This window comes from Convolutriloba macropyga, unplaced genomic scaffold, assembly GCF_964194025.1.
Source record: "Convolutriloba macropyga unplaced genomic scaffold, txConMacr16.3 SCAFFOLD_1832, whole genome shotgun sequence".
NCBI lineage: Eukaryota > Metazoa > Xenacoelomorpha > Acoela > Convolutidae > Convolutriloba > Convolutriloba macropyga.
This window is the reverse complement of record NW_027450615.1, coordinates 5,334-18,652: the sequence shown is the minus strand read 5'-3', so window position 1 is coordinate 18,652 and position 13,319 is coordinate 5,334. Positions and strand designations below refer to the sequence as shown.

Sequence of the window (13,319 nt, the reverse complement as noted above, 5' to 3'; positions counted from 1 at the left end):
CTTTATGGGTTTATCCCGTTTCTATTTCTGAATTTGATTTTTTTATACTGACTCTCTTCATTTTGAATTGCTTTGCTGAGCAGCTGCTGTTTAAAAGGACTTTCAGCAGAATGACAGAAGAGTGAAACTAGCCTAGAGATGTCAAAAAGATTTCACGCAAAATGTCGAAAAAGCGGCAAAATGGGTAAAGCAAAAAAAAGTTCGACGAAGTAAAAAAAATTAGGAGCGCTATAATAGCCGGCTAAGAAGATGAGGGCGGCTATTAAACAGAAAACCAATACTCCTCTTCGAGTCGTAAAAACCAAGAACACCGCAATATAGCTACGCTCAGCTTAGAGCCATAAAAACGACTCAAAAACTTTAAGATTTAATCGATGGTAATTAAAAAATATCTTATATAAGGAGAATAAATTTCTAATGGGATGACCGATTTAAATAAATTAAATTCTAAAATTAGATATTGTTGCAAATTTAGTTCTAGAATTAGGATAAGCTAGCTGCAATTATGCTATCATGGGGGCAACGAACAGTCCAGTTTACAGTCTCAAGTCAACAGTCGTCAGTCCTAAAGTCGCATCCATTTGAACATGTGGAGATACCATTTCAAGAGGTGGTTCTTTCGCATGATAGTGGAACCCAGTCTGTTTGCATTCACCCAGCACTGCTAGGCCAGGAGGTGTGATTGAAAAGGACTGATACCTGAAAAGCACATGAGCTTTCACAAATGCAGTCTAGCGCATTATGAAACATACCCGGCAGATTGCCGGAAAATAGCCGCCATTGATTCCCATAACACCAATTGGGATTGAAGGAACAGAACAACCATGATAAAAATTGACTGTTGAAAAAATCTACTTTCCAAGTGTTAACTATTTCGATCGATTTTGTAGTTAGACATAATCCTGTTTCTTAATGAGAGAATGCAGAGTGTAGTATCAATACCAAAACGCATTAGAGATGTTAATCAAGACTTATAAGAGCAAAGTTCAAGAAGCGGTAATTCTGTACATTTTAGATTGTTTTGCTGAACAAATGCTGCTTAAAACCATTTTGAGCCGAATGAACAAAGCACGAAACCATCCTAGAGAAGTCAAAAATTCATGCAATATGTATAAAAGGCGGCAAAATAAGGTAAAGCGAAACAAATTTTGATTCACTTAAAAAACATAGCCCGAAGAATTCTGGAAACGTCCCAAAGTCAAATCCTCCGAAAAAATTGGCTTTTCAAACAGCTGATATCTCCTTGCAGAACAAATCAATGCCAAGAAAACAACAACCGTAAGTCAAACCACAAAAAATGCCACAATACATTAACATGAAAAATGAGGAGAATTTAACTTTTCATATAGTACAAGTACTCATAAAAACGAAAATCGTGCCTTCAGGTAATCAAAACTAATAACCTAACCACAAAATATCAGCCAAGATTTATTGAGCTCACAGACATCTTTGTCAAAAAGCGAAAAAAATGAGAAAATAGAGTGTAAAATCAAAAATCTTTCTTTTCAAATATCATAGACAGAGACAACTTTGTAGAAAAAGAAACTTGCATCCCTTAGAGTAAACCAATAAAATCATTAAAACAATATAATGGGCCAAAAATCGCAAAAAAAACACTAAATATTAGCAAAATAGCTGAGAAACGTTTAAATTATTAAACAAAAAAAATCACAGGAAAAATTCGTTTGAAATCCAACTAAGACCCAAAAATATTCGTAGCAAGTAATTATCAGTCAAAACGTCTAAACAGCATTTCGAGCAAAATTTCCGCGCCCACTGTCGATCGAAATCAATTGCAAACCAAATAAAAGTTCAAGAAAAAGGCTTAAAAAATCTAAGAAAAAGGATAGAATTATTAATTCTAAGCAACTGATAAAAGCTGAACTATAGGTATGCGAAAAATAATAAACTGATACATGCTAGAATGTGGATAATTGGATAATAAGGACAGAAACAAAAACATGAAAAACAGACTAGTTCTTGATTTTTCAAGGTTGAAATAAAAAAAATGAGGTTGACAATTACATTTCCTTATTTAGAACAAAATTAGATAGCTATCCTCATGAATAGATCAAAATGTAGAAACATAGTTCAAAGATTGGAAACAAAATATTTTGCAATAAAACTGTCAAAAAAATTTTTCACTGACAGTGCAAAAAAAAGACTGTAGTAAGTAAATCCAAAACAAAAGTGAGAAAAATTAGACAAAGAAGCTGCCATAGTCGGGCAAGCTTGTGTTCAATTCTATAAAACAAATTTCAAAGGTAGATTGGCATATGGACTGATTTTTGAAAATTTTTGGAATTTTTTTTAAAATCCGCCTTAAGATTCAGAAATGAAATAAATTTTAAAAAGCCAAAAATGAAATCAAAAATTAGACATATGTGCTCACTTAGACTTCAATACGCATTATTATATTCTCAAAAACACTCTGGTAGCAATTTCAGAGGTCCTTTTAATAATTAGGTCCTATTAATCGTTTTAAAAATTATTTCTACAAAAAGCTAAAAATTAAGCAAAAAAACTGGACCAATTGGACAAAAAACGGCTAAAAAAGTTATCTACATGGTGCATTGCGTTAAAAAAACACATTTCAAAGTCGAAAATTCATTGCTGATTGAAGCGCATGATTAAAAAGCTTCACTCGCTCATTAAAAAAATTAGTTCGCACGGCAATTTTACTCACTTTCGCTTTTAGGTCAAAACGCCGTCTGAACGAATAGTACTTCCAGTTAAAAACATACCCGGCAGATTGCCAAAAAAGTCGCCGTTGATTCCGATAACCACAATAGGGATTGAAAGAAGAGAAAAAATAATGGAAAAAAAGGTTTGTAGAAAAACAATTTTAAAGTGCAAATTATTTTGATGCCATCAATAGTTGAAAATTCTCCTGTTTCATAGTGAGACAATACAGGAGATAGTATCAACACCAGTAAGCATTAGAGATGGTAACTAGGACTTATAAGAACCAAGTTCGAGTACCGTGCATCCACAACTGGGCTCTATGGGTTTATCCCGTTTCCATTTCTGATTTCGTTTTTTGATACTGACTCTGTTCATTTTGAATTGTTTTGCTGAGCAACTGATGTCTAAAAACACAGAGAGAAGAGAGAGAATGAGAGAAGAGTGAAACTAGCCTAGAGAAGTCAAAAGTTGACTTCACGCATATGTTGAAAAAGCTGTGAACTAAGGTAAAGCGAAAAATTTTTATTCGACGAAGTAAAAAAACATAGCAGGACAAGTCCTGACGTATAATTCAAAGAATTTTCATTGACTAAACAAAAGACTAGACCTAGAACTGCCAAAAAAAATCAGAATAAAAAACGGAAAAAAATCAATGTCAAAATGCCGCATCTGATCAAAAAACCACTAGCGAGAAATGGAAATTTGGTTCAAACAAAAAACTAGGCCCAGAAAGATCTAAGAAAGGATTGGAAAAAACAATTTAGAACAAAAGCCAATCCAAAAAACTGAAAAAAACAGTAAATATTCAAGTGAAATTGCCGCATGTGAACAAAAACCACAAGAGAGAAAGCGAATTCTTGTTGAAACATCGATTTCTTACTCGGCTATAAAATTAGAGTGAAAAAATTTCACGCCGCAAAACCACTCGCTTTTTCGCTTCACTTCCTGTTTCGGCGTGACCAAAATCAGTACTCCAATTTGATATCAAAAATCATAAAAATGTGTGAACAGATCTTAAACATAATCAACTAAACGTCGGAAGAATTGCTCTCGAAGGACTAGTGGGAGCTCTAATCAATTGCAGCCTGCTTCAGTCGGGGGGAGGGAGGGGGAGCCTAAATGGGACTAAGAGGTTCAATAGTGGGCTTCAAATAACCACAGAGGTTATCATATACCACTATTAAGATTTAAAGTAAAAAATGACACCAGTTTCGGCGCACTTTTCATTTGATTTTTAGTATTAAATTGCCTCCAACTGAGTTCAACTGCTTGAAATGGTGATTGAGAGAGAATTTTAGATCACCCAAAACGCAAAAAGTCAGAGGCGTAAAAGTCATTCAAAAAGTCAATATTGTCAAGCGAAAATTTTGCATAAAAAGACACACACGTTTACAATCATTGCTATGAACTTCGTTCAAGAGCAATTAAAAAAACATAGCAGGACAAGTCCAAGTCCTGACGTACAATTCAAAGAATTTTCATTGACTAAACAAAAAACTAGACTTAGAACGGACTATGAGTGAATTGGGAAAACCAGTTCTAAAAATCAGAACATAGGCGCCAGATTGCCAGAATAGCTGCGAAAGAAAAGACCTGCGTGCCGTATAATAGAGATAGAAACAGATACAGATCTAATTTGAAAAATCGACGCGGCCGAAAAAACTAAGAAAAAAAGGTTCAGCGATTTAATACAGCTTGTTAAAATTCATTCAACAGAAGCCTATTAATAGGGATCATTACTGCACATATGAGATCCTTTGACACTAAACCAATTCAAATTAAACTTAAGTTTTAGTGCAACAGTCATTTTATTGAGAGAGGTAAGTCACGCATGATCAAAATCTAATCAAACAACCTGAAAACTTTTGCTAGAGAGAGTGAGAAATGACGTCACGCGCGCAAATGCCGTTAGTTAGAGGAAGAAGTCATTCAGAAAATTTGACTTTTTCAGCTTTGCTGTGTTAACAAATGTAAAACGAAAGAGAGCGTCAGACGAAGAAACAAAACAACCAAGAGCACCGCAATATAGCTCCGCTCAGCTTACAGCTTTGGAGCTGAAATAAAGAAAATATAGAAAAAACAGAAAATCGATGTCAAAATGCGTCATGTGAACAAAAAACCACAAGCGAGAAAAGGAAATTTGGTTCAAACAAAAAACCAAGCGTAGAATGAACTATGTATGTATTGCAAAAACCATTTAGAGAAAAATCGAAAAAATCCGGCAAAAACCGATCCAAAAAATCGAAAAACAGAAATAATCAAAGTGAAAATGCCGCATGTGAACAACATAGCTGGCAGATTGCCAGAAAATAGCCGCAATAGATTCGTAGATCGGCAGTCTAAGAAAAACAGTAAAAAAAGACAGACCAAAGAAATTGGTCTTTTCATTGAAGGCTGATCTGTTATATTTTGATTTAAAAAATCTGTATAAGTTATTGCTGCCTCTATTAGCTGATCTCAAATAACCTTCATTTAGAGTGACACAAACCCATTTGACCTTATCTCTTTGAATTAAAGTAAATAAAAGTCAATTTCAAAGTGAGGAAATCATTTTTGAGAATGAGGTAAGTCAAGTGTGACCAAAAATTTAATCACGCGCATGAACAAAAAAACTCGCTCCACTAAGAGCGAAAAATGACGTCACACATGCTATTCAGTTGAAGTTGCATGAACGAATGAACAAAAAGTGGCTGTGACGTCATGGTCGTAACAAAAATCATGACGAAATAACAAAACATAGCAGGACAAGTCCTGACGTACAATTCAAAGAATTTTCATTGACTAAACAGAAAACTGGACCTAGAAAGGACTATGAATGGATTGGGAAAACCATTTAGAAAAAATCCGATTAAAAAAAACGAAAAAACAGAAAAAATCAAAGCGAAATTGCCGCATGTGAACAAAAAACCACTAGCAAGAAAGCGAATTTTTGTTCAAACACCGTTTTCTCACTCTACTTTAACTTTGGAGCGAAACAATTTTACGCCGTAAAACCACTCGCTTTTTCGCTCCACTTTCTGTTTCGGCGTGACCAAAATCACTACTCCAATTTGACTTCAAAAATCATGAAAATGTGTGGACAGATCTTAAAAAAAGACAACGCCCCAATACAATTCAAATTCTTTGAATTCTAAAAAAAACCCCAAGAGAAGGCCAATAATAGCCCCAGCTATCGCTGTGCGGCTATTAAAAAAAACCACTAGCGAGAAAGCGAAATTTTGTTCAAACACCGTTTTCTCTCTACTTTAAAATTAGAGCGAAAAAAATTTACGCCGCAAAACCACTCGCTTTTTCGCTCCATTTCCTGTTTCGGCGTGACCAAAATCACTAATTCAATTTGACTTCAAAAATCACGATCAGATCTTGAAAAAAAAGACAGCGCCCTAATACAATTCAAATTCTTTGAATTGTAAAAAAAATAGAAGCGCTATAATAGCCGGCTGAGAAGCTGAGGCGGCTATTAAAAAACTTCTTAACCAAGAATAGGGGCGCTATAGCCGGTTCAGAAGTTGAGGGCGGCTATTAAAAACAATGAAGTGCAAAATCGCATAAAAAGGCCAACGGGGCTCAAATTTGCTTAAAAAAATGGTTTGAGATCAATTAATCAGAACTGTATCAATATCGATATTTACTGTTGATATCTGGGGGCGTAAACTATAGCGATTGATTCAGGCAACATGCTCTGATAGCTGAAGTGTGTGTGCAGGTCCACACTGGATAGGAATGCTGACTGGGATGGGTGTGTGTGAATCCAGCCAAGAGTTATGACGTCATGTTTCTCTAGCACTTCGAACAGCTCCTCCTCATGGGATGTGAGGCAGGAGTCAGAGGTTCCCGACTGTTTCGGGAGAACCACAACTGTCACTGTGAACTGATTGTTGCTCTGAAGAAAACATGAATCATCCCCTAGAGGCGTCGGAATCGACTGACAACAAAATAAGTGATTAAGAGACGAACGCATTTTGACGGGTCGAGATTCGATTTACAGGTGCATGCCTAGGTAATGACTTTTTCTTTTGATTGAAACTTCAATTTAAAAATACTATTTTGGAGCTATTTCGCGTAGCTGGTCATATAGAGGTCATAAAAGTGGCCAATGCTTGAAAATCAAGTATCAGCCAACGAACTATTTATATTTACGAGGTGATCGGCGAAGAGCAAAAAAGATAAAGTAAAACCGAGTTGGAACAAAACGCAGATTAGGTAGTTTTCAAAATTTTTTTTAGAACTACTAAACGAATAAAAACGAGGAGACTTTCTATGAGAAATCAAAACCTGAGATATGCATGTTTTCAACACAAAATATAGGCTGCAGATGGCCCCAAAAATAGCCGCCACTGATTTCCATAATCCCGGTTTAAATTTTAAACAGTTTTGTTGTCATTTGGGAGTTGGACACTCAAGTTTCTAAGTTAGCATTCTTAATTCGTCAAAGCATTAGAGATGGTAACAAACATCAGTCTTATAGGTTTATCCCGTTTCTAATTTTGATTTCGTTTTTATGAGTTCGTTCATTTTAGAATGCTTTGCTGGGCAACTGCTGTTTAAAAGCACATTGAGTAGAATGAGCGCAGAAAACTAGCCTAGAGAAGTTAAAAAGATTTCACGCAAATATCGAAAACTTTTTCAAACTTCATTTCGCTCCATAAAGCTGTATCATTGAATAAACATTTTTTTCTCTGCTCTTCAATTGGTTCAACCATTTGACCTAAACACTTGATTTTACATCCTTGATACTATAACCGACTAACGTCGGGTGAATTGCTTTCAAACAAACGTCGAGCGGTTGGCTTCAGCAGTACCCAGCTGGGCCTCAAAGATGTTTGCCTTTAGGTGGGGGAGGGGTGGAATGTGGTGTCCAGCAATTGAGGGGGGTAAAGCTATTAGGAGGTAGGATTTCCAGGGCTGGACGATAAGCGGGTCAAAACCGCCGAGTAGAGAGGGAGGAAGAAGATGATGAGGATGAGGAGGAGGAGGAGGAGGAGGAGGAGGAGGAGGAGGAGGAGGAGGAGAAGGAGGAGGAGGAGGAGGAGGAGGAGGAGGAGGAGGAGGAGGAGGAGGAGGAGGAGGCGGAGTGTCCTGGGGGTGCGTGAGGGGGGTTGACTAATTAGGAGAGCGCCTGAATAATAGCTGTTGAGAGGCTGACGGCGGCTTTTAATCAAATTTTTCAAAAACAGGGTCGTTACAATATCCGGCTGAAAAAGCGGCGGCTATTAAGAAAAGCAAAATAATTAACTGAACTTAGCCAATTTTATATATCAATATATCAATCAATATCAATTGAATCAAAAATCACCAAAACCAAAAAAAGTCTAATTGGTTTTGGAACAAAACTCAGACAGTAAAGAATTCGGAAAAAATAATCCGCTAAAATGGCAACGAAACCAACTAAAAAGCTCCTAAAAAGGCAAAATCACCAATATAGCTCAAAATTGAGTCTAAAAGTATTTGTGATTGAGATGGTCAAAGGCTCCAAAATGTACAGTTACTTATTATTATGGTTAGAAAATCTATGTGACCCAAAAAAGTTAAAACCAAACAAACAGCTTCGAAAAAGCCACAGGTGAACGAAATTCGTGCTCGCGTAGCATTTTTTTTTACTTTTTACAACTACCTTTCTGTCCAAAAAGCCGCATGATTGAAAAAACGCTCTTTTTTCTCTGCTCTTCAACTCGTTCAGATGTTTGACCCAAACAATGAGTTTTCCTTACGACATTGATTTTTACATCCTGTTTAAAATGAACTTCAAAAAATTATTGATCAAAAAGATGCTCCATAAGTACGGCTTTTCAAGTCCTAAAAATTAGGAACGCTCAAATAGCCAGCTTAGAAAATGAGGCCGGGTGTTAAAGATATCCGACAAATGTGGGACTAACTGCTGTCTCGACTGGAGGGGGGGGGGGGGGGGCTGCGGAATTCAGACTACGACCTTAACCAATACGCAATCCTGGCTTTGTTGCTATCAGTGCGCACGCACAATTCAAATACTCGCTTACAATCCGCCTCCTTCCTAGCAGAATTTAGTTTCTAATGAAAGCAATTTCGAAAGAAACGTCAAGCGTGGAAAAGTCACTTGAGAAGTCAGAACGCTTAAGAGAGCAAAGAAAGCTTAAGAGAGCAATGAAATTTTCCAGAAAACGGTCAAGCTAAAATTTTGCATAAAAACACGTTTAACAAAGTGAGGGAGGGGTGACTTGGGGGGAGGGGGTCTGATGTGGGGGATTAAGATTAAGGAACCGCCCATCAGACCATGAGCTTGTCTCCTCAACAGTTCCGAAGAATCGCATAGTTAGAGACTAGTAAGGCGTGAGGCTCTTCACCTGTTTATCCCGGTTCGATGACAAAAAGTCACATTTGCGAGATAAAAAATCTAAGCAAGAACTCGCATTAAAAGACCACATTACTTACATAATTTGAACCGTCTCCGTTTGAGACCAATTTATCAAAATCACATTCAAGAACGAACAACTTTTGCGTGAAGCCAAATAACACACCGAAACCTATCTTGAGTGGGTCGAAAAGGGGGGCAAATTCTGTCGCACGACAACTCTTATGTCAACATATCTAAAAACACCAATTTCACTAACTCACCATTTTTCCACAAAGAACTCCACAAGTCTCGATGTTTCGGTCTGTATTCCTCTCTGCCAATGAAGCAAACTTCTCTCTGAGTATCGCTGGTACAAATAGAGGTCGCAAGTTCGAAGCGCTGATTGCATTGCTAGAGATAGAGTTAAAAAGACTCGAAGAACTATTGTTGGAGTTGTTTGTGGTGGATTTATTATTGAATGATGAGTCTTTGCCATGACGTTGAGGTTCTGGAACTTGATTAGCCTCTGATAGAGCCCTTTTTCTCTCAGCCTCCTGAAAATCTTGGCTGATAATATAATCATATAGGAGGAATTTCACATATAGGAACTGACAAATCACTTGTCTTGTATTGATAACGAACTAAATCTGTTTGCGGAATCACGCGACACAAGTTCATCTCGATACAAGGTCATCTCCCTTAATTAAGACATCAACATGGCTGCAGAACAACCCACAGAATCCGGTCTTCTATTTTGGTCACATTCCTAAGTATATAAGTTAAGCTTCATAGAGAGAACAAAACAAATCCATGAATTGCAGGAAATCAATATAGCGTCTATTTTCCTTAGAGAACGCTTTCGGAAATTTAGGTCCAATTAAACCGCAGGTTAAAAAATACAGAATTTATCCTTACTTTGTGTGTACGTAAATAATGCAGAAAGACTAGTAGAGAATAATCATACTCTCAAGTCAAAAGAATTTGAATTACAAAACAGAAACATAACCGACTAACGTCGGGCGAATTGCTCTCAAACGACCGCCGGGCGGTTGTCAGCACCTAGCCACTGTTTAGTGAGGTTAGCTTTCGCTTGATTGAAGAGGCGTGAGGCTAGGGTAATAGACGATATTATCACGCCACATAACAGCCGCTGAAGTCAACAAAAGAGTTAAGGAGAGAGAGAGAGTTCGAGGTAAAACGTGAGCGAGAAAGAGAAGGAAAGAAACGCCAACCAACACACACACACAGAGAAAGAGAGAGCTAGAAATTTTTTCCATGAGATTCTAGCCTTGTTAGTAACTAAATCATATAAAAAACTGAAAGTGCAAAATTCAGAAGAAAACTTTCCACATTTCGCAGTGACGAAAATGTTCAAAGAACATTTTTTGCCTCTGGATTTTTGTCATGTAACTCATCTGCAAGACTTAAAAAGCTTCGTTGGCCAGTATCAATCGTTAAACTCGAAAAAGGACTCAAAAACTGCAAATAAAATGACAAAAATTTCAAAAAAAAATTGAAAAAATCATAAGTTTTATTAAAAAATCGATAAAATTTGTGATATTAAAAAGTTCAAAACTATTCTATCGCAATAAAAATTGTTCAGTAACCTATTATCAAAGCCTATACGAGGTTTCTTGGGGCTGGAAGAACTGAGATAATGACAAATTTTGAAAAATTTGAAAAAAAATTCAAGTTTTATCCAACAATTGCTAAAAATCGTGATGTTCAAATGTTGAAAAACATTCTGTTACCACTAGAAACTATGCAGCAACGTATTATTAAACCCTTCAGGAGGTTGTCTGAACCCTGAGGCTGAAAAATCTTGAATAATGAAAATATATGTCAAAAAATTTTAAAAATATAGCAATTTTTGTCAAAAAAATGCTAAAATTCGTGATGCTTAAATATTGAAAATGATTCCATTACTTCTAGAAACTACATAGTAACCTATTATTAAACCCTCGAGGAAGTTCCTTGGCTTTTGAGGCTGGATAAACCTAAAAAACGACAAAAACTTTCAAAAACATTGAAAAAATTTGCAAAATTTATCAAAAAAATGCAAAAAAATTCGCAGTGTTGAAATGTTGAAACCATTCTATTACCACTAGAAACTAGTCAATAACCTATTATCAAATCCTAGAGTGGATTCCTTGACACCTAGGACTGAAAAAACTTAAAAAACTGACAAAAATTTTCAAAAATCTTGAAAAAAATTGTGAAAATTAGTATAAATTTGCGTTTTTAGCTAGCGGTTGTTCGTCAGTAGCTAGCCACGGGTGGGGGGGCGGTTCTTCAACCTCTAAGAACCGCTGTTCACACCATAAGTATAAGACTCCAAAACTGTTTGAGCTGAAACAGAGCTAAAAGGCTCTAAGAGCACTTAATGCCCGCTGGGCGCTGCCTGTTTATCCCGTTTTTGAGGACGAAAAGTCAAAAGCGTCAGACGAAAAATTGGTCAAGCGAAAAATCGCATAAAAAAAAGACCGACAGGACTAATATAATTGCTACAAACTTCGTTTGAGAGCAATTAATTACTCCACGACTATTCAATGCAGTTGAAAAGTTTCTTACTAATATACAGAATTCGGATTCATAGTGAGTTGGATCTTTTTAACGTTTTCCATTTTTCGCAGAAGGGGTATTATTGAATAGAAAAAGTTAATGACCAATCAGACGAGAGTACTAACTTCTCACTCATGCGCATAACATTTAAAAACACAAATATAATTAATTAAGTCACGCTATGACCACTAACCCAATCGGACAACAAAGCAAAGAAATTCCAACTGGGGGACTTCGCGGACTGGACGCGATAATCGGCCCCGGATTTCGGGATTACATCCCACATAGCATGAGAGGCATGGTCAAGAACAGCGGTCTGATCAGCAGTATCAAGAACAGCGGTATCGCTCTTAATTCAACAATCGATTATTAAAACCGTACCTTAATACTAATTGTACATGTTTATGAAGAGATTCTTAACTCAGTACCAAGAAAGGGAGGGGGCGAGATTTTCTAAAACATTTGAGCTGCATAACGCTGCAAGCAAATTGACGTACCATGAAAACCACTCAAATTTGAGAAAAATGAACAAGAGACTATAGCATTATCAAGGTGGAATGTTGTGGCTTTTCACACCAAACAAACATATTTTGTTACGCCATAACTAATTTAATACGCAAAACAAAAGAAGCGCGGAGGGAGATCAACAAGGGAAAAGATTTCAAATTAATTGCTCTAGTTCAAAACGTAAGTGTAACAACCAAATCTTTTCAAAAACGTCAACCAATATGACAACTTTTTTGAACAACTCTGACAACTTTGTACAACGACTCTGTTCAAATAGTTACTTCTTCAGTCGCAAAACTACCTATGTCAAAAGATAACCCAATTTCGTTATCTCAGGACAGCAGAAGGATTACTCCGGCGAGCATACGTTTTTGGCTTCTGTGGCCAACACAGGCGATACCTCGTCATTTTTTATGACCTTGTTTCTTTTCTCAATAAAAAACGATGATATCATTACAGTGGATGATGACGAAAAAAAATCAATCTCTTCCTCACTCATTGTGACGCATGATGCAGCCAACTTCAGCAATACAACCAACGTTAACAATTTAGAGAAGGAATTAAGGCTCCGCTAAGCAACACGAAATGTGAAAGAAGCATTGTTTGATTTCGAACTTTTTAAAGAAAGATATTAGTAACGATAAGATATATAGCATAATATAGCCTTCTTATGGGCTTGTTGACTTCATTATCAACAAATTCTATAAAATGATTAAATTTTATGAATAATACATAATGAATTTTGCTTAATTTATGAACAATATGAGCTCGATTTCAGTAATCAATTCAGTCGAAAAAAAAGCATTCAGAAGAAATTGAAATCATTTTTCGGCAGAGCCGTCAAAAATTGGTTCATACGATACGCATAAGTATAGCTACAGCACGAGGATAATTAAATTTGGAGTAAAATTTGGAGTAAAATTTGGAGTAAATGTCAAGCTTTTTACTTTGAACACAAGGTTCTTCGTGTTTCATTTTCAAATTAACGAGATTATTCTCAATTAATCCAATAGGTAATGCAAAACAAGAGTTATTATAGAAAACGAGTTTTAAGTCAAAACCCCTCAGAAATCCCTCAATGTATACCATTCAGATTAGAATAACGATAATTTTCATTATTTCAGTTAATAATTTGAAATTCATCCAGAACTTTCAATATATATCGACAAAAGCTTCGATGATGACCTGAGTCATGTGCTCATAATAGGTCGTATAATAAAAAAAACATAACGTCGGGCGAATTTCTCTCAAACGA

General features: G+C 36.3%; 1 protein-coding gene across 1 annotated transcript; it reads right to left on the bottom strand.

Annotated features, from left to right (window-relative positions):
* Positions 1-393: 393 nt before the first annotated feature.
* Positions 394-12,563, bottom strand: LOC142356036 (STAM-binding protein-like A). Its single transcript, XM_075408019.1, has 4 exons — positions 12,432-12,563; positions 9,277-9,636; positions 6,318-6,568; positions 394-699 (listed from the first exon to the last, which is right to left on the bottom strand). Exons 1-4 carry the CDS (start codon positions 12,561-12,563, stop codon positions 537-539), a joined length of 906 nt encoding a protein of 301 aa, XP_075264134.1. The 3' UTR covers positions 394-536.
* Positions 12,564-13,319: the final 756 nt, after the last annotated feature.